The sequence below is a fragment of the Megalopta genalis genome, chromosome 11 (genome assembly GCF_051020955.1).
Source record: "Megalopta genalis isolate 19385.01 chromosome 11, iyMegGena1_principal, whole genome shotgun sequence".
In the NCBI taxonomy this organism is placed as follows: Eukaryota; Metazoa; Arthropoda; class Insecta; order Hymenoptera; family Halictidae; genus Megalopta; species Megalopta genalis.
In genome coordinates, this window is record NC_135023.1 from 2,999,750 (window position 1) to 3,024,827 (window position 25,078).

The 25,078-nt window shown below is 42.2% G+C and overlaps 3 protein-coding genes across 3 annotated transcripts; 2 read left to right on the forward strand and 1 right to left on the reverse strand.

The window, feature by feature from the left end:
* The first annotated feature begins 509 nt into the window (after positions 1-509).
* On the forward strand, positions 510-1,526 carry LOC143260291 (uncharacterized). The gene has a single exon (XM_076525304.1). It carries the CDS (start codon positions 678-680, stop codon positions 1,524-1,526), a length of 849 nt encoding a protein of 282 aa, XP_076381419.1. The 5' UTR covers positions 510-677.
* Positions 1,527-1,681: 155 nt separating this feature from the next.
* On the forward strand, positions 1,682-2,640 carry LOC143260259 (uncharacterized). The gene is made up of 2 exons (XM_076525174.1): positions 1,682-1,817; positions 1,901-2,640. Exons 1-2 carry the CDS (start codon positions 1,753-1,755, stop codon positions 2,529-2,531), a joined length of 696 nt encoding a protein of 231 aa, XP_076381289.1. The 5' UTR covers positions 1,682-1,752; the 3' UTR covers positions 2,532-2,640.
* Positions 2,641-6,620: 3,980 nt separating this feature from the next.
* Positions 6,621-11,358, reverse strand: LOC143260258 (uncharacterized). Its single transcript, XM_076525173.1, has 2 exons — positions 11,318-11,358; positions 6,621-11,249 (listed from the first exon to the last, which is right to left on the reverse strand). The coding sequence occupies exon 2, from the start codon at positions 7,789-7,791 to the stop codon at positions 6,622-6,624; it is 1,170 nt and encodes a 389-aa protein (XP_076381288.1). The 5' UTR covers positions 7,792-11,249; positions 11,318-11,358; the 3' UTR covers position 6,621.
* Positions 11,359-25,078: the final 13,720 nt, after the last annotated feature.

Sequence of the window (25,078 nt, forward strand, 5' to 3'; positions counted from 1 at the left end):
GCGAAAAGTCGCTCGAGAATTATAAACTCGATCCAGCGCACTATTATACGTTGCCCGGTTTCGCGTGGGACGCGATGCTAAAATTGACGAAGATCAAGTTGGAATTGTTCACCGACGTTGACATGCTTTTGTTCGTGGAGCGGGGAATACGAGGTGGGTTGAGTCAATGTTCGCATCGTTACGCGCGCGCGAATAACAAGTATATGTCGACGTACGATTCGGCCGAACCGTCCAGCTATCTGATGTATTTCGATGTTAATAATTTGTATGGCTGGGCCATGTCGCAGCCTTTGCCGCACAGGGGTTTCCAATGGGTTGACGATACGAGTAATTTCAACATCGATTCCGTGCCGATCGACAGTCCCGTCGGGTACATTTTAGAGGTCGACTTAGAGTATCCTCAGGAAATTCATGATGCTCACGCGGATCTTCCATTTTGCCCGATTCACGAGGTTGGGGCGTTGCAAAAGAAACTGTTGACAACGCTTAGCCATAAGAATCGTTACGTTCTCCATTATCGATACCTCTAGCAATGTTTGAGGTATAATTTAAAATTAAAGAAAATTCATCGGATACTGAAGTTTGAACAATCATGTTGGTTACGCCGTTACATAGATTTAAATACGAGGTTGCGCGCCAACGCAAACAATGACTTCTCGAAGAATCTGTTCAAACTGATGAACAATGCAGTGTTTGGAAAAACGATGGAAAACGTTCGAAATCATGTAAACGTAAAGTTGCTCTCGCGATGGAGCGGTCGATACGGTGCTGGGCGTTTAATAGCTCGACCAAATTTCCATAGCTGTACTGTATTCTCCGAGGATTTTGTCGCAGTTCATATGAACCAGCTTTCTATTAAATTTTATAAACCTATTTACATAGGCATGTCAGTGTTGGACATATCTAAATTACATTTGTATGATTTTCATTATGGCTACATGCTTCCAAATTTTCAAGAAAGATGCAGGATTTTGTACACGGATACGGACAGTTTAATTTATCAGATTATTTGCGACGACGCGTACGAGATGATAAAACGTGACATTCACCGATACGATACTTCCAATTATGACAGAAATAACGTGTACGGCGTTCCGATCGCGAATAATAAAGTATTAGGATTAATGAAGGACGAGAACGGAGGTAAAATCATGACAGAGTTTGTGGGTCTTCGCTCGAAAATGTATGCTATTCGGGTACAAGACAAAGACGATGTAAAAAAGATTAAAGGAATTAAGACTAACGTGACGATTAAAAATATAACTTTCGACGACTATTTAGCATGCCTTCACGATCATTTAGAAAAATCAGTTTGCGTTAAATTGATAATGTCTATACAACATCAAGTGTATTCAGTATCACAGAGTAAATTAGCATTGAGTCCATACGATGATAAACGATACATTTTAAACAATTCGATCGAAACCCTTCCTTGGGAACATTATAAAATCGCGAAAGGGGGAGAGGGGGAGGCAGGAGGGAGAGGGAGTGGGGGGGAGTTAGAAAAAATAAAAGTGGTTATATAATTTCATCGATGTTTCGAATCCCGTGTTGCGCGCGCGCGTGTTCACTTTTATTTGTAAGCGGAAAAGGTGCGTATACGCTCCTTGTATTGTTATCTTGCGTGTAAGAAGGGGGGAAAATGGTAGGGGAATTGTATATGTAAGCTTTTGGCATTGCGTACAGCGAGTAGTGCGTTCTACAGATTACTTTCTTATAGCGCAGTTGTTCTTCAGTATTATAATATTCACAATGTCAAATCAAACCAATAATTTTTTACATAAAAATGGATCTCACAACGATTATAAAAATTATGGGTAAGTAAAAGAAAGTTTGAAGGGAATAAAATGTTCCTTTTATGAAAGAAGAAAAAAAATATTGTATGTTATTTCTTTTATAGATACTCCATTTCGATGATACGGTCGTTTCAACAGTCGCAACCCCAGTCGCAGCAGAAGCAGTTGCAGATACCGCGCAACGCACGAATCTTGGGTAGAAGATACTCCATAGCCGGCAATTATTTCAAGTTCCTTGAAATTTGTGTACGCGTGGATGAAAATTTGCGCGTCGAGTTTGTCTTGGGGGACAATCGTGGAACAGAGATTTCTTTTTCAATGGCTACGTGGAAACTGCTGGTGAAAACTAGAGATTATATTCACAATTACTTCGACGCGGACAAGAAGGAAAAACAAATTGATGAGACTTTATCGTTACAAATTGTTAATTTTAATGGAATGAGTCTAATCAAGTTGTTCGATTCTCAAGCATCGATTTATGTTACGAAAGAGACGATGGATAATTTGTACAAATTAGAGTTATGTATGGATCATATGTATTCATGGTTATTAGAAAATATTCCAGAAATTCAGGATAGATTAGCGAAGCTCGTTGACATTGTAAAAAACTCCAATAACGAGCAGAATTATGCGACCGTAATTTTTACAAACGAATTGTTCGAACGAAATTGTCTGATCGATTGCGAATTGTTAGCTTTATGTTTAGATCTAATCGTATCGAAAGCGAATCGTTGAACTTGTGTGCGTGTGGGGGGAATTAATTAGTATTAATGTAAAAAGCATTTATGTATTTTTTCATGTTTATTAGAGAAACAAAAATAAACATTACATTATACAATTAAAGTACAGATGATTTCTTTATCCAAGAGTTATGTGACGAATCCAGCCCCAACCATTTCACATATATTTCATTTCCTTTTCGACGCAATACTTTTTCTACTAAATACACGTCGGCATATTTGGTAGCGCGTATCTCGTATTCGTAAAATCCTCCAGCGATAGGTTTGTTCTGCAAATCAACCAAAAGATACGTGACGGGGTTCGTTCGTTTCACCGTCGCGATCTTAAATACTTCCGTTGACCAGTTCGGTGTGTATCCTTTGTCGAATACGGTTTTGAACTTGCTGATGCGCACATAGTCGCCAACTTTGAATTTCGCAGGACCGGCGATCTTGACGTTGCTGTACACGGTAGATAAAAGATACTTCTCATTTTTATGATTCACGTTTGCAGGTCGCATACGAATGGTGCGATGTTTTTGATTATTGTAGTCCTTAATCAACGTGGGTAGCTCGTCGATCCAACGATATTTTCTGCTCAACGAGAAAAATTTCCACATGTTGTTCTTCAATGTACGATTGAATCGTTCGACTATGGACGCTTTCATAGTGCTGAATGTGGAATAGTGGTTGATGTTACGTTTCTTCAGATATTCTTGAAAATCTTTATTGTAGAATTCTTTCCCCATATCGATTTGCAAATTGTTCGGTATTCGGCCATCTTTTTTCAACACCGACGCGAAAGCTTTGCACACATCGTCAGCATTTTTGCTTTTTAAAGGAACGGCCCAGGCATACTTGCTGAATGTATCGATTATCGTAAGAATATATCGATGTCTTCGATTCTCTCTTGCGTATGGTTGAACTTCAACGATATCAGCTTGTCAGAGATCGTCGAGTCCTCGCGTAACCACTCGCCTCCGTCGGAAGTAACGTCTCGCCGGAGCATGCAGTTCATTCACCAAGTTCACTTTATCGCCGCTCATGATTTCGCCTTGTCAGTCTGCGGTCGCTCGAAATTAAGATACGCTAATTTAATTATCCTTGCGTTGACCGCTGCCGCGCTCTCTTTTGCGTTATCGATGAATCTGCGGTCGCTTGAAATTAAGATACGCTAATTTAATTATCCTTGCGTTCTCGGAGTTTTTTCGATCGCTGTCGCGTCCTCTTTTGCGTTATCGATGGACTTTTCAGCTATTGACGTTTTTTGCGTTATCGGAATCTCTTCTGTGGTTGCTGCTACCGCTACAGTCAACAAGTCTCTGAAACGAAGTCTCATACGAGAATCCAATTCCTCGAAAGCGACGCGCACACTGTATTGCTGCTGTTCTTCGATACGTCGCATTTGTCCGTATATTTCGGTAAATTTCTCTAATAAAGATTTATGTAACTGTTCGAATTTCGCGACTATGTTCCCTTCTCCAGTCAGCTCGAGTAATCTCTTGTACATAGCAGTATTAAGCCTTTCGAACCTCTCATCCAATTCCTTGCCAGTTTCAAAACCGCCTACTGTAAATTTATTTTGCAGTTCGTCTACGAGTAATTCAAGTTGCGCCAACTTTCCCTGATTCGCTTTGCCAGTGCTCGTAATTTCCTCCAAGTTGCGGATTTTATTTGATATGTGATTTTCAAGGTTATCAATCTTTTTCGGCCAGTTGCTGTTAACTTTGTGTTCCACACTTGCAAGTTTGTGCTCGATGTTGCCAGCAAATTTCACAACGGCATTCAATTTTTCTCGATCCACGATACCCTCAGCTTTCATTATTTCGAACAACTTATCCTCGAGCTCGACAAATCTTTGACGTAGCTTTTCATTGATACTTTTATTATTCTGCTCGATGCACGTTTTAACATGTTTCTTCAGATTCTCGTGATTGGATTCGTCGTTTGTCACGAATTTTTGGAGAGTTTCGACCGCGCGTTTCATCGAGTGAACATCGTCGATAGTTTCATACAGGTCGTACGTAAATGTTTTTTTCAACGAATCGATCGCGTCGTCAACGTAACTTTTTGTTGCCGAGTCGCTGGCGAAAACCGGAGTTGCCAAATATCGAATAATTCGAGATTTTGCATCGAAAAATTCGTTGTCACTGTTCAAAATTACCGCCCTCTCGTTGATAACGTTGTCGACATACTTCTTCGTGTTAATAGGAACTTTTATACTTTCTATAGGTAGACCCAATGCATCGAACTCGTCATTCTCGTCCGATACGTGTAGAACGTATTTTCTTATCGTATTTATCAGATCGAACATAAATCTATTGAAACTCTTCGTGTTGATTGAATTGTCCTTGTGATGTTCATGTTTCGTGTCTATATTCGCAACGATGTCTTGAATAGTCTGCTTTAGCGAATCACGAGACGATGATTTCTTGCTGCTTCTGCTGCTGCTGTTACGCATCGTTGCTGCTGCTGTTGCTCCAATTTCTTTCGACAATCGATGTTTTACCACCGTAATCACCAGCAAAAATGATGCAATCGTTGCAAAAGCATGTTATTTATAGAACTTGAGGCATTCCTCGGCAACTAATTTCTTCATTTTACCACGAAAACTTTCCTCAAAGATTTGTAGTTGGTTACCGATTGAGCTGTCCGTTTCATCTTTCATATTCTGTTTTAACGCTTCAACCTTTTGCTCCAATACCGAAAATACGTTATCAATTTTCACATTAATTTCATCGTTATCTGAATCAATTGATTTAATTTTCTGATCACTGTCGTATTGAAAATTATATATTTTAGCCAGCACTTTATTCCTCCATTTTTCATTAGTCTGCTCCATATCTTTCGTTAGTTTCTCGTTAGCCGTTATTTTATCCATGAGTTCGGATTTCCATTTCGCACTAGTCTCTTTGGCATCCTTCGCCAACTTTTCGTTAGCCGTTATTTTACCCACGAGTTCGGATTTCCATTTCGCACTAGTCTGTTTAGCATCCTTCGCCAACTTTTCGTTAGCCGTTATTTTACCCACGAGTTCGGATTTCCACTTCGCACTAGTCTGTTTAGCATCCTTCGCCAACTTTTCGCTAGCCGTTATTTTACCCACGAGTTCGGAATGCATTTTAGGCTAGTCTGTTTGGCATCCTTCGCCAACTTTTCGCTAGCCGTTATTTTACCCACGAGTTCGGACTTGCATTTTAGGCTAGTCTGTTTGGCATCCTTCGCCAACTTTTCGTTAGCCGTTATTTTATCCATGAGTTCAGACTTGTATTTTACACCGGTCTGTTCGACACCCTTCGTCATTTTTTCATTAGCCGTTATTTTATCCATGAGTTCGGACTTGTATTTTACACCGGCCTGTTCGACACCCTTTGTCATTTTTTCGTTAGCTGTTATTTTTCTACGAAGCTCGTCGTCGCCTTTTTTCGATACATCGTCAACGTACGATCTAGTGGCCGCGTCATCGTTTTGAAGCGGTTCCGCCAAATGTTTGATCCTCTTGTTTCGAGCTGTGTACGATTCCGTTGAGAAGCACATCGCATTATTCTGCATGTACTCGTGAAGCGATGACGTGACTGTATCGTCGCCTATCTTTGAAACGCGATCGACGTACAGTTTGGTGGCCGCGTCATCGTTCGTCGTAGGATTTGCGACACGAGCGATCTTAGCGCCTCGCGCATCGTACAAATTGCCGATCGAGCATATGGCATTGTTGTGTACATAATTTTTACATATCGAATAAAAAGTTGAAATATCTGCCAATATTTTCGACTCAGGCGTACTATGTTTATACAACGTACCAAATTTATTAATTTTTTTCGTTTCTCGGTTTAGTTGTTTTCTTCTCCTTTGTTGTTGTTCTTCTTCTTCTTCTTTAACACCAACAACTCGAGTAGATCTTGCTGTTGCTCGATCTGTTGTATTTGTCGACAAATATCGTCGAGTCTGAACTCAATATTTTTAAATCTGTCCTCCCAATTTTCATCTACGGATAACGTTTGATTGGTTTCGCAGCAATTCCAACGGATACTCATTTTATCGAACCATTTGATAAATTTACCAACAGGCATTTCATTCGTCACTAACTTAATAAATATTCGAGCAATTTAATTTATTATCAATCCAGGTTCGCGAAGTTCTTCGATTATGGATGTTATTTCATTGTTGTGGTTGGTATGGCCAGCATTTTTCGATGCAATCAACAATTTCAAACGATCTACCAGCTCATTTGGGTCATCCCAATGCACATAATCGACCGGATTGTTGGTTACACGCATCATCGTCGTTGGAATATTTATACCTTTTCCACGTAATGCTGAGAACATTGGTCCTATAATAGTTTTGTACTTGTAGCCCTTGTTTCCCATTATCTGATTACCACGTCGGTGCGCATGCGTAGCGATGAGAATGTTTCTATAAATTTCCTTATCATTCTCGGTGTACAGGTTCTCGTTGGGTATTCTTTTAAATGTCAATTCGTAGAGACCTGGAGTTCCTCTGTACCTAATTTTATTAATAACAATATCATCGTTGCTTTCCACGTCGAACGCAACGTTTCCAAGCATCAGTTTGTTGTTATGAAAATACACTCCGTACACATTGTCCTGACTTTTCGGCGGCCCGCTAAAGAAATTTCTCAAGTATTCGCTCGCTAAAGGTCCAAGATTACTGAACAAATGCTCGTATTCGTCGCGATGCTTTTCAGGACTTCTCAAAATATTTCGCACCGATGATTTCAACGATGTTGCAGCCGTTGGAGATGATTCGAAAGCTACCTCCCGATGCATTGAAGGTGTTGGTTCGAGCACCATATTGGTGTTCGCATCATCGTCGTCGTCGTCGTCGTCGTCGTCGTCGTCGTCATCGTCAACATAGTCGGCGTCATCGCTGACACCGATGGGGGAATATACTTTATTCTTCTTCTTCTTGTTTTTCAAATGCATCCTTGGAGTTAATGCCGCTTCATCGTGTGTCCTCTTTTTCTTAATAAATTCTCTCTCCACTTTCTTCTTCTTCTTCTTCACAGAGAACAGCGACTGCTGTGTTTGCAAATCCAACGATCGGTCAGCATTTGATGTATTATCTTTCGCTTCCGTAGCTGTATCTTGAACCAGCTGTTTCAACGGTTCCACGATTGGACGTAAATTCGTCTCAATGTTAGACTGTACATCCATTTTCCCAACTTTCAAGGCTAAACTCTTTTTACGTATGACGTCACTGGTCTTAGCTATTTCCTTAACGATGGCAGCTCGCAGGTTTTTCTTTGACGGACGCATATCGAATGGGAGCACGATGTGACACCGACACCTCTTACCGTCCAAATGAGCTGGATCACAGCACGACGAATTCGTTAAATCCGCGTCTGTAACGTCCTCGGTTCACAGGGCTGTCTTTGTCGATTACAAGGAATTCATACTTGTTTCGCCAACACCTTGAACAAACTGCGTTGAAACTTTCGAACGACATATCAGTATTCACATGATCCTGATGAACGTGTCGCAGATTCATGGCATCTTGATTGAATAGAATCAATAGATTGGCATTGTCGCGAATCAAATGTTTGGGTATTCTCGCGTATGATTGCGACAGATAGAAACAATCGACGTGCGAATGTCTGCCCATCGCGAAATATTCTCTCATAACGTCCTGTTCATCACAAGCAACGTCGTCGAAGATAAATATCAAATTCGGTCGAGCATCCGCCGGGGGAATCACGTCCGCGTTGTCCGAATAGGCAAAGTAACCTACGTCCTTGCCCACGTGCGAGAACAAGTTGTTCAAGTATTGATATTTTGGTTGAATGGTAGCAATGGCCCATGCTTCCGAATTATCTCATCATGGTCATCGAACGTGCGGTAGGTCGGAACCCGGATATTCAAGGACTGTCGTACGAAACGCATGCTCTCTCTCGACTGTCTTTTGTTATGCTAAATTTTCTTCTCGAACGATAAGGTATTTATACGAGAACTCAAGCATCATAGATATCAGTCTTCTCGTATTCAAATGATAGAGCACATCTCCATGTAACTAACGCACGTACATTTTTTTTTGTTCATTATCAATCAAAGAATTTTTGACATAACAGCTTCATATACCGCTACAGACTGGCAAGAAACAGCTCTGTATACCGCTACAGACTGGTAAGAAACAGCTCTGTATACCGCTACAGACTGGTATAAACAGCTCTGTATACCGCTACAGACTGGTATAAACAGCTCTGTATACTGCTACAGACTGGTATAAACAGCTCTGTATACCGTTACGGACTGGTAAAAGACATTCCCTGACAAGATTAGGTATGGGTCTGATAAGGAAGAAGGGTCGACGAGCGGTTAAGGGGAAGAAGAAGAAGAAGAATTACAGTAGCTACAATATTGGAAGAATTCTACCAATTGCCAAACGGGGCATTGTCAGGCGGTACTGCTGCAGTGGCTAAAACGATAAACGAGGCGAAAGCTGCGAAGAAACAATTGGAAGAATTGGAACGACACAATCGTGCCATGGAGGGCCGTGGAGTGTATCTTGCACCATACAAGCGTGGGAAAGGAATAAAGAAAAAAAAAAGGAAGACGAAACGAAAAAAGTAGATAACTCAACGACGGATCTTGAATTGAAAATTGTCTGTAGAAAATTACCACATTTTCGCGGAGTTTTCATGCTTGATGCATTGCCCAATAAAATATGGATAAATGAACGAGGAATAGTCAATCTGGATAGCAGTCATGGTCCAGGAACACATTGGGTCGCATATATAAAGCAGAAGTCGCGAATCAGCTACTTCGATAGTTTTGGAAATCTTCAACCACCAATCGAATTAATTCGATACTTCGGACCGAACGTGGTAATCTCATACAATCGCAAGAATTATCAAAATTACAACGAAAGCGTATGTGGACAATTGTGTGTAAAATTTTTGCGAGAATCTCTGACATAGCATTTTTAATCATTCTACCGCCGCTGCAAGAATGTCCTACACATTCACGTTATCGGGAAGAAGTAGCGTCTTATCGTCCAAGTACTTCCCGCCTATAGATCTGAGCAATGCCAACTACGAACTGGGTCTGCTCGATTTGCAAACTTATTACACAATACCAAACATCAGTTCGAATATTGGAAACAATAAATTTTATTTCGACGACAAAGATGAAGAGATAAGCATCCCAGATGGTTCGTATGAACTGGAGGCGATCAACGCTTACTTGAGGCGCGAGATAAGCACGCGGTATCCTGCAGCCAAAGATAAGAGCGAATCTTGCGAGCGAACAACAATACTATGAAAAGCGAAATTAAAAGAGCATATAGGATAAATTTTACAAAGCCTAATAACGTGGGTCCTATTCTAGGATTCTCTATGAATCGTGTTTTATCGCCAAACACATGGCATATATCGGACACCCCCGTGAATATCATTAATACGAATATTATTCGAATAGAATGCAACGTAACCACCGGTTCGTACGATAACGGGAAACTGGTTCACACGATACACGAATTCGTGCCCAACGTGTCGCCAGGGTATAAAATATCGGAAACGCCGGCACGAGTCATTTACCTTCCGATCGTCACACGGTCAATGGATGATTTAACGATTCGCATTGTGGACCAGTCGGGACGTTTAATTGATTTTCGAAACGAAGAAATCACGATACGATTGCACGTTCGTCGAACCATCTCATAACCTCGGTAAAGAAACGTCATGCTAATTCACAATAATACGCCAAGCTTCAAAGACGGTGTATCGTTCCAAAATAATAATAATAATAACAATAATAATAAGGAGAAGAAGACGAGGAAATTAACTGCACGAAACGTTAAATATCTACAATCTTTGGGATTTGTCGTTAACAAGTAATCGCACGCACTCGCATCATGTCGTACGACATTTTGAACATCTCCGAAGCACCGACCTTCGACAATCGAATAACTAAGATCGAACTGCACACCTACAATCCGTACGCCAACACTACGTTTGGAAACAGCGATGAGATAAGAATACCCATTCAACATCAAGACTTGTACACTCTTCCGTGTAAAAGCTTCCTATACGTGGAGGGAAGACTCAGCCTACCGGGAGGATTGGCAAACGACGCGGTAGCTCTAGACAACAATGCGGTGGCGTTTATGTTCGACGAAATACGTTACGAACTGAACGGAGTGGAAATCGATCGGTCCAGAAATCCCGGTACAACGACGACCTTGAAGAATTATGCGAGTCTGAACATTACGAAGAACAACGCGCTTGATGACAATCGCAAGCCTCCTCCCCTCTCCTCCTCCTCCTCCTCCTCCTCTTCAGGATGACGCTCTTAATTAAAAAAAAAATCATTATTAAAAAATAAATTTTAATTTCTTTTAAAATAACATTTGTTATACATACATACCTCTTCTCATCCATGGTATAATCGTAGATTCCGCACTCGTCCACACCGCTTCTTGATGGTGACATTGAAATGATTGTGGGATGAGCATCGATCGGCACGTTGCCGCAATTTTCCCCCAGTACATATGGACAATTCCTCGACCAGAAGTGATGCTCCGACATGGCCCTGTCATTGTGTTGCCACCGATGCAATTCGATGTCGCATGCAAAACATGCGACAAAATCGTCCTGTCCCAGATAGTAAAATCCTGCGGCTGCAAGTTCCTCCGGTTGAATATATTCAATTGGCCAGAATTCGAAACTTCGAAGTCTATCCTCCTCGCGTCGATAATCAATCATCGTCATTATCTCTTTCTGCAAAGAAAAAGGTATCGTGGAAATGAAAAATAATAGTAACTAAAAAAAGGAAAAAAATACGTTACCTTCCATGAACTACTGACAAAAGACGCGCTCCTCACTGAGGACACAGTGATACTGAACCGTTGATGACAAACGTAAGCCTCCTCCTCCTCCTCCTCCTCCTCCTCCTCCTCCTCCTCCTCTTCAAGAAGACGCTGTTAATTAAAAAATAATCGTTATTAAAAAAATTAATTTTAATTTTTTAAATAACAATTATTATACATACCTCTTCTCATCCATCGTATCAACACCGATCGGCACGTTGTTACAATTTTTTCTCCCGAGGACATCACCTCGACCAAAAAAAGATTCGCACAGGCTTACGTCTTTCGCTCTATTTCTACAAAAAATGCACCATAAAAATAATTGTAAAAAGATAAAAAATAAAGAATAAAAAGAATTACCTTGTTGGTACCAATTGCGAAAGATTCGCACCTCGCTGAGGAGTGCACACAGGCTTACGTCTTTCGCTCTATTTCTACAAAAAATGCACCATAAAAATAATTGTAAAAAAATAAAAAATAAAAAAAATTACCTTGCTGGTACCAATTGTGAAAGATTTGCACCTCGCTGAGGAGTGCACACAGACTTACGTCTTTCGCTCTATTTCTACAAAAAATGCAGCATAAAAATAATTGTAAAAAAATAAAAAATAAAAAAATTACCTTGCTGGTACCAATTGCGAAAGACGCGCACCTCGGTGAGGGCACAGTGATACTGTACCCTCCGCTTTGATGTTGAACTAGGCGTCCAACAATGAAGCCTGCATGGTGGGTCCATTGGCCCATACTTCGGGTCCGCGGCTAAAATTTCGAATTTGGGGCAACTAAAAGATTCTAAATTAACATGTCGCACACCAATTTGGCTTAACAAATCCCTCTCAATATGACCCCCCTTATACGCGATTACGGGATCCTTAAAGCCGCGAATAAAAAGTTTAACTAATGTCGAAATATCTATCTGATTATAATTCTTTTGCCCCGAAAAATTTTTGAAAGGAATCCCATGAATGAAATTCGTGACGTACCATGCAGACTTTCTATCAGCTTCACTTAAATCGCTGTATTGGACGCCTAGCTCGAATTCATATAGAGACGCGAAGCCTGTGCGCACATTTACGATGGCTAGTTCTTTACAAAGAAACTGCTTATTTACGTTAAATCCGTCCATATCTATAATAAAGTCTATTCGCGATATGATTGATTTTTTAATATAATTATTAAGTTTTCACTAGCACACTGTTTTTCACTGTCACTTTGTCTTTTACAACAACGATTTGATTTGCTCCGCATTAGGCTTCGTCTATTTATTAACATGCACACATGCACTTCTCTCACATCGTTATAATCCATCTCACTCTCTCTCCAAAACGATAAAGTAGAAAAATACATCTCTCCATCCATATCGTTGCAAGATAGAGAAACTGCTGCAAAAGAGAATGCGGTGCAAGAGAAAAAACCGAGATTAGAAAACCTTACTTTAATAAATCTCAACGAGACCGAAATCCTGATATCGCTTCGCAAGCGACTTCCCGGGTAAAGCATCCGCGAGTCTCTCCGGATACAAAACCACAAACTTCTTCGACGTTGCGAACGATTGCAACAATGACACGTTCAAATTCCATATCAATTCCCAACTCAGTAGCGAATAAAATGTTCGCTGCAGAGGGAAAAGCAAATATGCAAAAACAGTAAACGAGAGAGAGAAAAAAATATCTCCCTCTCTCTGTCCACATCGTTACTGCAAAGAAAAAACCGGGGATAAGGAGACTTCCAAAATCACTAATCATGGAAAGGATGTGACAACAAACCGTTGCAAAGTGGAAAAAATATCTCTCTCTGTCCGCATCATTTGCAAGAGAGAGAACAACCGCTGCAATACAGCCCTCTCTCTCGCTCGCTACAATATTATACCGAGATAAAAAAAAAACTTACTTTAACACGTTGAGCGCCACGCGTTTTTCTAAAGCAATCCCGTTCAGGCCACGCGCGCCGCTTTTACGCGCTGGTATTGTAAGGCCGGTGTTTCCGATCGCAATAAAAGATAGTTTACGTTTGTATCGTGATACCTATAGGTATTGGTTCAACACGTTACGCGCCAAGTCTGTTTTGTTTTCTTTACCGTTTGGCCCGCTCAGATAAGATTTCTTTGAAAGAACACGTTACGCGTCAAGTCTGTTTTGATTTCTTTACCGTTTGGCCCGCTCAGATAAGATTTCTTTGAAAAAAAATTAACATTATCGAATTTCGGAAACAATTAGCAGTCCATCTTACAAGTTGTGACAAAGAAAACATTCCACCGAGCAGAATTGCAAGAAGATCCAGAAAAAAACACAAACTCGAAAGAAAATCGGGAAAAGTCTCTGAAGTTCGAAAGTACTGTAAATTGTGTTATGACAAAAATGTAAGAAAAGATGGTAGAGTGATGGCAAGGAGAAAGACCAAGCGTGTTGTAACATTTTGTAATACTTGTAAAGGAAAACCATTTTTATGTTTGCCATGTTACAATGAATCCCATTAATCCTGAAATGATACCAAATTAAGTAAATTTTAAATATAATTTCTGTAATTCCGTAAAATAGTGTAAAATTTTAGAGTTCTCATGTTACACGCTGTCAGCCATCGATGGTTGACGCGGCCTGAACGGAAAGTCCAGTGTCAGCCACCGATGGCTGACGCGGCCTGAACGGAAAGTCCAGTGTCAGCCACCGATGGCTGACGTGGCGCTCAACGTGTTAAGAAATCTTAATGAGACCAAAATCCCCGATATCGCTTCGCAAGCGCGGGTAAAGCATCCGCGAGTCTCTCCGGATACAAAACCACAAACTTCTATAAATGCGTCGCGCGAGAAAAATCATGCATCGTTTTTGCAAGAGAGAGAACAACCGCTGCATCCTCCCCTCTCTCTCTCTCTCGCTCGCTCGCTACAATATTATACCGAGATAAAAAAACCATACTTTAAGAAATCTAATAAACGAAACCAAAATCCCCGATATCGCTTCGCAAGATAAGCAACTTCCGGGTAAGGCGTCCGAGAACCTCTCCGGATGCAAAACCGCAAAACTCCTTATCGGTGACTTCCCCCCTCCACACGACGCGTGCCGCTCACGATGATGCTTCCTTCCCTTTACCCCCCCCCCGGCTCAGCCTTCCCCTCACCCTTGATTGCAGAACGCAACCTATATACCTACTGACTTGAATTTTTTTTTAAATCGTAAAATTGTAACGAAGTTATTGTTTAGTATACAGGGTGTCCTAAAATTATTGTATTTCCGGGAAGTGAGTGGTTCATGAGGTCTTTTGAAGCAACCTTTTCATCAGCAAAAATGCGATCCGCGGCTTCTCATTTACAAGTTATTAACGAAAAACAGTAATCAATGAGAGGCCAAGATCAGCTGACACGAGGCGACCGAGCCAATAAACGGAATTGGTTTTCGCGCCCTTGTTAGCTGCCCCGCCTCGCGTTAGCCGAGCTAGCTTCTCATTGGTCAGCGTTTTTCGTTAATTACTCGTTAACGATGCCTCGGAGAACATTTTTGTAAAGGAAAAAGTTACTTCAAATGATCTCAGGAATCCCACATTTCCCGGAAATACCATAATTTTGAGACACTCTGTACTGGTCCCTCTATAATCTAGAAGCAAGTTCAAATCGTTCATTCTAGTTTTAAAAAAGATATTGTGTTCTAAAAAGTGTCCGAGTATTAATGAGAGTCACTGCATATCCTTGCAAGGTTACGAGCCCCAGCCGACCAGTGAGATAAACTGAGAGCGCGATCTATGTAGAATCCGGGATACATTCACAAAGCAAAAAAAAGCTAGTCAGATATTATACACTAATGTCACAAACATTAACCAAACCTTTGGACAAAGAAATCAGGTTAATTGGCGTGAAGAACAGCAACAGAGTTTTCAAGATTTTCGAAACGAACTCTATGAAGCTGGAGTAGGAGCAGTATTAAGCCAAGGAGAAGTCGGTACAGAATTACTGATAGCTTATCCTCCACGTACTTTAAATTCGCCTAAGAATAATTATTCATCCACAGAAAAGGAGCGTCGAACATATCGTCGAAAACGTGGGAATTTAAGACAGCAGCAAATATTCTCAACAGGAATCACAACATCCTCTTCGCCGGTACCACACCAACTCATCCACAACCCGCATTCTTAATGAGCACCGAAGATCAAGATGAAAGTACCATAATCGCCGACCTAAGCAGCTTTTGCAAACGCAATAAAATAGATGAAACTGTGATAACAGCCAAGCCAAGAGTAAAAGAAACAATGATACAAACACCAGTCATCTACAATATCCCAGACGCCTCATCTACGCCATTTAATCTACCAATAATATCACCTGCCAAGATCAGTGAACCAAGTATAACTTAGTCTATACCTGATTACGAATCTTCATCCCAGGAGAACAGCAGTTCAACTGATGGAGACGAAACAGATATTAGCCCAGTTTTGCCACAACCTACGAACACGGATAAAATTGTCACATCAGCAGAACAAATTCGATGAAAATTAACAGAAGCTCGCAGTAGATTAATCGCAGGTCACAAGGGTGTAACGGAAACCTTAGATCGATTAAAGGAAAAATATTACTGCTCTGAGATGAGAAAAGATTCACTAGTACATATACAATTGTATTTAACCAAAACTTGTAATATACTATCTTTCACCAGTTTACTTTGGTTGCAAAATTCAATTATTCCGTTTCCTGATTCGAAACACAGTATTTGGTGCATATTTTTATTTTTTAAATCCCTCTACTTTCGAACATTCAACATGGGCACACATTTTCAGGTACCCATTGTGTGCAAAACTCAAGGGCCCACTGTAATTATATGGAATTACAAGTTTTTAAAAGTACTCTTTCTAAATGTGAACTAGTTCAACCAGGTAATCAACATTTTAAACGAATGTCGAATTGGGTGACGGCATAAGACGATACTACGACGCTTGTCTGTTTTTGAAACGATAATGGGCTCGCAACATAAGAAGGAGGGCTACAAAGCGTTCAACAGTGCTAGAGAATACGTCGTGAAGATTTCTAAAATGTATTTAACACAAGAACAGTACCAGATAATATTCGCGCAGTGCAAGGGAAATGCAGCTGCTACTGTGAGAAGATTGCGGGAAGAATACCCAAATTTTCGTACGTCCACAGAATATACTGTACGTTTGTTAGCACGGCGTTTCTATTATTATTTACTTTTTTTATTTTTATTATTATTTACTGTACGTACGTTACCGCGGCATCACGGCATCAAACGATAAGGGGGCCGGGAGATCATTTTCTGCGCGGACCCTCCGATCAGAAAATCGAGCGCAAACCCTTATAGAGGAGGACGGCACCGAGAATGTACGAGGAATCAGCCTCCGCTTAGAACAAGTCACGATTAAAATAACCATGATTTTTATTTGCCTAACAAGAAATGTTCATGATCTTTAAATGTTTATGCATTTGCATATATTTTTTTTCTTTCTAGTGTTAGCAGTACTACCGTACATCGCATCCTAAAAGACAACTTGAAGCACCCGCATAAATTCAAACGGGTGCAGAAATTGCAAGATTCTGACTTCGATCAACTGATCCAATATTCAAGATGGCTGCTGGGAGAAGTAGCGCGGAATCCATCATTCTGCAAATTCATTTTATGGACAGATGAAGCACTGTTCACAAGAGAAGAGTGTTTTAATGCCCATAGTTTGCACTTGTGGAGCGACGAGAATCCGCGTGCGCTTCGGTCACACCATGCACAGGTTTAACCCGATTTAAATCCGACGGATTTTTATTTCTGGGGTTATTTGAAACTAATTTTAGCAATGAACATTTTCAAATTATTATTGCATCTTTTTATTGTTCTTTTAAATCAATATTGTCTACTTCCAGGATACAGTATACAAAAAAGCAATAGAAAGCATTGATGATATAATAAGCCGAATTCACGGCGCTGTTGCAAAGATAACAACAGAAATGTTGGATAAAATACAACGACAAATTGTAAGCCGTACCGAGTGGTGTTCGGAGGTCGGCATTTTGAACAATATTATCGATAGCATTAGTCGGTCCTTTTCAGGGCCACCAATTTTTAATGAAGGATTAAACGATTCAATAGAAAACACACCACCCCTCCATAGGCTACCTCAACGATTTAAGATCTTCGGTGTGTGGCGACGACGACAACGGGCACGGCGCCATATTAAATAAACAAGATATGCAGGGATGTAAACTGCGGCTAACCCTCTTTCATCAACGGTACCCTGCGCTCTTAGAACGTAATTAACAGCCCTTCGAGGAAAATGGTATCGGGTGTCATTTTCTCGGACGGCCGAACGACGAAGGACAGGGGCCCACGGTCGAGGCTTGAATTTTTCGACAGTGAAACGTTGACTGCCGAACGAACGGGTCGAATAAACGATTATCTGCGAACGCGTCGTATAAACGATCAGCCGAGAACGCGTCTTAGTCATCTTTCGTAATATCCACAAGTGTTTCGGATTATCAGTAATTAATGAAGTGATCAGTGTTTGGTAACAGTGCATTGAAAGATCAGCTTTACGTTGTACGAGATCAATGCCTTTCGACATCGTGAGACACAATTCCAGCCAACAGAAGCATCCTCAACTAAATGGATAAGTTTCTTATTGATAATATATTTCATATTTCTCTAATAAACAGCTTGATGGCGGATTCCAAAGTGTGTGTGTCGGTGGTGGCCGGGGAGCGCACTGGATGAAGACATAGTACTAAGGATGGGTACTATCACAAAAACTACAAAAATAAAAAAAGCATTCAATGTCGACGGGACGAGCTTCCAGCAGGAGTGAAGCCGTCGCCAGAGGTGCTGAGGCTACCACAGCTACCCAAACCGCCGCGTCTGCGATTGACAAGCGGCCCGCGATCGTGTTGAACGTCGTCAACCCTCGTGTGGCTCTTGAGATGTGCGTGGCACACACGCGAGCGGTCTCGGTGATAACCGAGACCACGGTTGAAGGTACGCCGAAAATCGGTAACGTGGTGGCCCCACCCGCGTCGAGGGACTCTTTCGGCCGCAAGGCCGGGAAGAAACCCAAGATGGAGGGCAAAGTCCCAGCAGGTGACGGCTGGAAAATCGTCACCAAAAAATCAAAGCGAGCGAAGCCGGACGCACCCACCGGCAAAGCCCACGAAAACCAGGCCAGGAGGTCGAAGGGGGCGATCTCCGGGCGCAAGGGATTGCCTCTCGATCTCATTCGAGACGAACCCTTTGGGAGGGTATCCGAGATGCGAACCTTCTCCATTCGACCCGTGTCGATCTCCGTCCAGATCGAACATCCTATCCGAGGTTGAGGCACTCAACGAGCTGGTCCTGGAGCTGGTCCAAAGGAACAGCTTCGTCGAAAGGCAGCTCGCCGCGGTCAGGGCGGACCTAAAAGCGCGTCCTGCCGTAGTGAGTGCAATGCGAGACCTGGGCCGTCCAAGGGAACTCTTCCGAAGACGGTTTGCAATGCAGTGCAGCCGACCTACGCCCAAGTGGCTAAGGTCGACTGCAAGAGAGCTTCTCCGGAAGCGGTAAGGCCTCCACAACACGTGGTGCGCAACTCTCCGCCGGAGGACAAAGGGACAGAGTAGCGACGCAAATAAGCGGACTGTACTGTCCATCGTAAAACCAGCGAAGGAGGCCATCCGAGTCAAGTCAGTCCGACGCATCCACCCCAGTGGCATCACCGTCGAGAAGAAGGAAGACCTGAAGGCCTTCGTTGGGAATAAAAAGCTCAAGCATGCGGGGCTGTCCGCCACCCTACTCATCAAACGGGACCCGATGATCATAATCTACGACGTCCTGAAGAAGATGGGTAAGGAGGAAATTGCTTCCTGTCTATGGAAGCAAAATCTCTGCGAAATGACTCAAAAAGATGTGTCATCGGGGATAGAGTCAGCCACATGGCTGGCAAGACCCCGGAGACAGCTAACTGGGTTGTGGCCGTCAATCCGCAGATCCGTCTGCGACTGAAACAGAGAGGTGGCCGGGTGTACCTCGGATGGAGTTCCTGCCGCGTGCAGGACAACGTCTCGGTACTACGGTGCTATCGGTATCAGCGCTTCGGGCAAGCAAGCGCTGCAAGTTCAAAGAGGACGTATGCGGTCACTGCTCCGAAAAGGGGCATATCTTTGCGCTTGTAACAAGAAGATCAAACCTCTGGTTTGCTCTAAGGACAGAGGGCGAGACTACAAGCACAAGTCCCGGGACCCGGCTTGCGCCTCCTATCAGGAAGCGCTAGCTCTGGAGATATCCCGAACAAAATACGAATAATTAGTACAAACCACCGACTACGTTCACGAGTCATTCGAATCATGCAGCATAATATGCAGCGGGCTCGAAACATGGCCGACGAGGTTCGGACTGAAATCCATAAGAGAGGGACGGATGTGTTGCTCGCACAAGAGCCATATAGCTGGCGGGATGCAGTGCCCGGGCTAGGCTTGAGAACGAGGCTGATCACGGCAGGTAATCCGGTGATGGCTGCAATAGGGATCAGAAGCCCGGATCTAACCGTGGTTAAGGTGTCTAACTTTTGCGACACGCATATATCCTGTGCTAGCATTTCAGGCTCGTTTGGGAGTTTCTTTCTGATCAGCCAGTATTTCCAATGCTCTGAAGAAGTTGAATCCGGTCTGGCACGATTGGAGAGAGCTCTTAATGCACTGAGGCACAGCCGAGTCATTATCTCCGCCGACGTCAACACAAAAACAACCCTGTGGGGTAGCGCGAAGACGGACGCGAGAGGCCGTAAACTCGAAGAGTTTATCGTGAGCCATGGCTTGGTTGTCTTGAACGAGACTGGAAACGCTCAGCCGTTTTCCAGCCCTAGTGGACAGTCTTACATCGACGTCACACTAGCTACACTTGATGTATGCGACAAGGTGCGAGGTTGGAAAGTCCGCAAGGATCTGAAGACTAGTGATCACCAAGTGATAGTTTTCTTTGAAGATAGGCATTGACGAAACCGAGATACCGGCTCGAAAGCGCAAACAAGTCCGATAAGGCGCTGCTGTGATGCAAGAGGAATCTATCCCCAGTTCCACTGAATAGAGGGGAAGTCGAACATCTTGCATAGAAGATCAAAAGACGACCATCCAAGCGTGTAATTCCTCAATGCCAACCAAGCGATGGCACTCAAAATCCGTCCCATGTTGGACTGCAGACTTGACAAGACAGAAGAGGCGAGTCCGCAAACTTAGACGAGCCTCCCAGAATCTGGCATGTTCGGATAAGCAGAAGGTGGCCACGAGGACCGAGTATCTTAAACAGAGAAAGACCTACAAAGCCGCTATTAGAGCTACTAGAACCTTGCGTCGTTATGTATAAGATCACAAGGCAGAAGATGACCATTGGCGCAGTCGTCTCTAACATTCGTACTGCCCTGGGTTTCACGACAGACTGGGACTCCACCACTAATTCCAGACGACTCGACCGAGAACGACTCTCTGAATCATGTGCGCGTCAGGAGGAAAGCTGCTTCCGCGCCGGTAAGAGAGAACGCAACTCCTTTCACTCACTCGATGCTTAGCGCGGCGGTCAACCCGACTGAAGAGCGGAAAGTATCTGAACCTTCACCGAATTGAGCCGGAGGTTTCAAAACGCTCGAGTCGAATGATCCACCATGAACTCCTCCGACTCTACAATGGATGCCTAGAACACGGAATCTTTCCTGCTAGATGGAAATTTAGGTCCATTATTACGATACTGAAAGGGCCTGGCAGACCTAGGACGGAGTCCTACAGGACAATCTGCTTACTCTCGGTAGTAGGTGTTGTAAATAATGGATATTACAATGTCACCCACAATCATGTTTTGAATCACGCGCCATATAACATGTATGCACCGTGAAGTAGGGCTCCTCTTGCTTCCGACGGAGCACTGCACAAAGACAGTGTAAGAGCAGTCGTGGTCATGGGAGCCAAAAATACCAACGACGATATATCGTTGCGCCTCCATTAGAGTCTTATTATACTCATCACAAAAGATCTGTGTTTAAGTATAACTTCATAAAATGTTAAAATGGTTCATATTCGATGCAACACAAGTGAAAAAATGTTTATTAGATCAACTTTTTGTTATATCTTATGTTGTTTCGTGCCGAGGGTTTGTATATGTCAAAGTGATAAGGTAGAAACGGGACACGGGATATCCCTCGGATATCCGTCGACACGAGATACTTTCTCTGGACCGTAGTCGCAATCTTTACGATGTTTATGATAGTTATCAGAGAACTCAAATGGCACCAGTGTATCGAAGCTGCGAGCCTAAAATCTTTTTCACTCTTTCTTGATCCGTCGAACGTGCAGTCAGTGTTCCAAAGCCGTCATCGTTTTCATAGAAACACAACTAGCAGTAGAAAATTATGTCAGTTTTGTTGCTACCTTTTTGGAAAAATTATATCCTGTTACGAACATGGATGAGGCAGAATTAGTGCGAATTGTTAACGAGTTAGATATAGCTGAAGAAGGAGTTGACAGTGATGACGAATTATTCGCGCCAAGCCGTCGGTGTGATCGCATGCTATATAGCGATAGTGAATCCAGCGAAGAAGAATTGGAAGATGAGGATGACGAGAGTGGTAGTGTGGAATCTTTCACCAATTTCAGGGAAGTAAATGTGGAAAACGATAGCCAATATAACCCGCGCCCGTTATTTTCGGAAATACCCGGCCCTAAACATTTGCCACCGAACATATCCAAACCAATAGAATATTTCGATTTATTTTTTACGTACCAATTTCTAAGCATGTTGAGATTCGAAACATATCGGTACGCAGAACAGTTTTTCGAGAATGCTGGACCAGCAAATAGATCTACAACATTAAACTGGAAGAAAACGACAATCAAAGAGTTGAAAGCATTCATAGCCGTTTTGCTCGAAATGGGAATAACCCGTAGGCCAACATTTTTTTAGTTACTGGTCACGGAATTATCGGTATATCCCATGGTTTGGTCAAATGTTCAGCCGGAATAGATTTCAGTTACTAAGCAAATCTTTTCATATTGTGGACAATAGTACACTACCAGCACGTGATAGCAATGAATACGACCCAACAGCTAAGTTTGAACCTGTCGTTACTCATGCAAATAGCAAATTCAAATTTTATTATTCGCCAAATCAGCACTTGAGCGTGGATGAATCGTTAGTAGGCACCAAAAGTAGATCAGTACTGACCCAGTACTTGCCAAACAAAAAGCACCACAAATGGGGCATAAAGTTTTGGATGCTTACCGATGCGGTCTCACATTATTGTTTGTCATTTTTTTTGTTATCGGGGAGCCAAGGACCAACGCGACAAAAGGGAAATAAAAGAAAAAAGCCTCGCTCAAGTAGTAATAGAAAAATTACTCAGTATGAGTAACTTCTTTATGAAAGGATACCATGTAACTGTCGACAATTTTTTTACGAGCATCCCCTTAGCAAGATCTCTGTATGAGAAGAATACATTTTTATCCGGAACCATACGCGCGCGCGCGCAGTAACAGAAAACATATTCCATCGCAGCTCAAACAAAAATTGGAAGTGGGTGAATATAAGTACCTAAGAAATCGGGAAATACTTCTATTAGCGTACAGAGAAAAGAAATCACAGAAAAAAAAAATATACTACTGTTGTCAACGTAATGGAACAGCCGCAAATAAAACAACTGTAATTCGAAGACGGAATCAGGAAACGGAAGTTCAAAAACCAGAACTCGTCTGCGACTATAACAAATATATGGGAGGCATTGATGTCTCAGATATGATGGTCTACTCATATTTGGACGAAAGGAGAACGGTGAAATATTGGAAGAAAGTGGTATTTTCCATTTTCTCTCGCATGGTCTTGAATGCATACATATTATACAAACACAATCCAGAAGGAAAGGTTATGACTCGACTCGAATTTATAACCAGTATCATTCAGTCGATCACAGAAGAATGGATGGCTGAAAAAAATATGGATCCAGGAAGTTCATTGGGTCACACATCGAGAGATTCCACAGTCCCAGGTATCCGTAAACTTCCTGGAAGGAGGGAAAAGGTTTGCGTTGTGTGTAGTAGGGTGGATGGAGGGCCTGTGCGAAGATCGCGCACAATTTGCAATCATTGCAATAAAGGGGTGCATGGTGTATGCACAAGTAAGCATCAATGCGGATAAATGGCTTATGTAAGTAAAAATACGGAAACATTACACATTTTTAGTGGACAGAGAACTAACTATAAATATTTATAATAACATTTATATTTTTTTAGTGACGTATTACCAGCTGCACGATCCTCTTGGGTATTAGATTTGTCTGACGCTTGCTGTGCATCATATTCGATGATAACGAGGATAACGTGTTGCGTTATCCTTTCGTTTTGATATCCGACACCAGCTATTTCATTGCAAATGATTGCAAAATGCAATGTCTATACACCATACTACCATATATATATATATATATATATATATAAAGCGATGACCAAACGATGATTTTTTCTATATGCAATTACGTTTTGAAAAAGAGAAATTGCTTTGAACAATTTTCATTATGTCTTATACTTATGTTATTCTTATGATTTTTTTTTTTTTTTTTTTTTTTTTTTTTTTTTTTTTTTTTTTTTAACAAATATCGAAACTTCATTGGTATTGATTTATTCTCCACTCCTTTCGCAATATGCTGCTTTTTGAAATTTGTAAATATCACGCCTACTTTGGTTTTTACGAGCATTTTCGCAAACCTCTACAAATTCGCCGATTCGGCCCGGTATTCTTCGCCTAGGTACGCTTCTTTCGCTCGGTGCTAAAAGGGTTAAGCAACTAGAAATGTCCATGAAGAGACAACCTAATTGTATTCATCATATCTTATTAAATAATTATCAAAACAGATACCACGAGCCTCGATTCATTATAACAGTAGGTAAAGTCTTGGAGAAGCTGATCGTGATGCGATTAACTAACTTGTTCTGGCACCCAGACTACGCCTCCGATCAGCAATACGGATTCAGGCCGCAGCGATCCATGACTGATGCCGTGGTAAAGCTGAGGGAGCTTGTGTCCAGTCGTGAAGAAAAGTATGGCATGGGTCTGCTCTTCGACTTCGCTGAAGCCTTTGACAATGTCTGGTGGTCGAGCATACTCAACGCGTTGAGTAAGCGAGGCTGTCCAAAGAAACTGTTTCGTCGAATGATCGACTACTTCGACGGCTGCGTGGTGACTATGGTGTTTGATCGCGGTGCAATGAGGAAGAAAGTCAACAAAGGTTGTCCACAGGGATCGATTCTCGGTGCGAGCTATGGGAACTGAATCTTCGATAAGGTTTTGCATCTCCTATCGAACACCGGACTTGCTTGCGGGCTCGTAGCCTATGCAGACGATCTGCACGTCCTGGTCTACGCGAATAACAGCGCAGATCTAGAAAGCATTCTCCAATTGGTGGCGGACATCATTTCTCGCTGGTGCGACCAGCAAAAATTGTCAATGTCTGCAGCCTAAACCGAGGTGGTGTTCTTGAAAGGATAGTTCAATAGAGAAACGCCGCCTTTTGTAAAAGTAGGTGATCGGAGTATCGCCAAGAAAGATTCCGTTAGGTATCATAATGTGTACTTCGATTACGGACTGGAAATTCATTCCCATGTTGAGTACTTGAGTGCTAAGTCTGTGCGAACGCTGAATACGCTAGCAAAGATTGCCAAGTCGAACTGGGGATTGAGACATCGGGCCATGCGTACTATATATATGTACCGCAGACTGTCACAAAAAAAAAGGATGGTTGTAGGCTTAACATTTC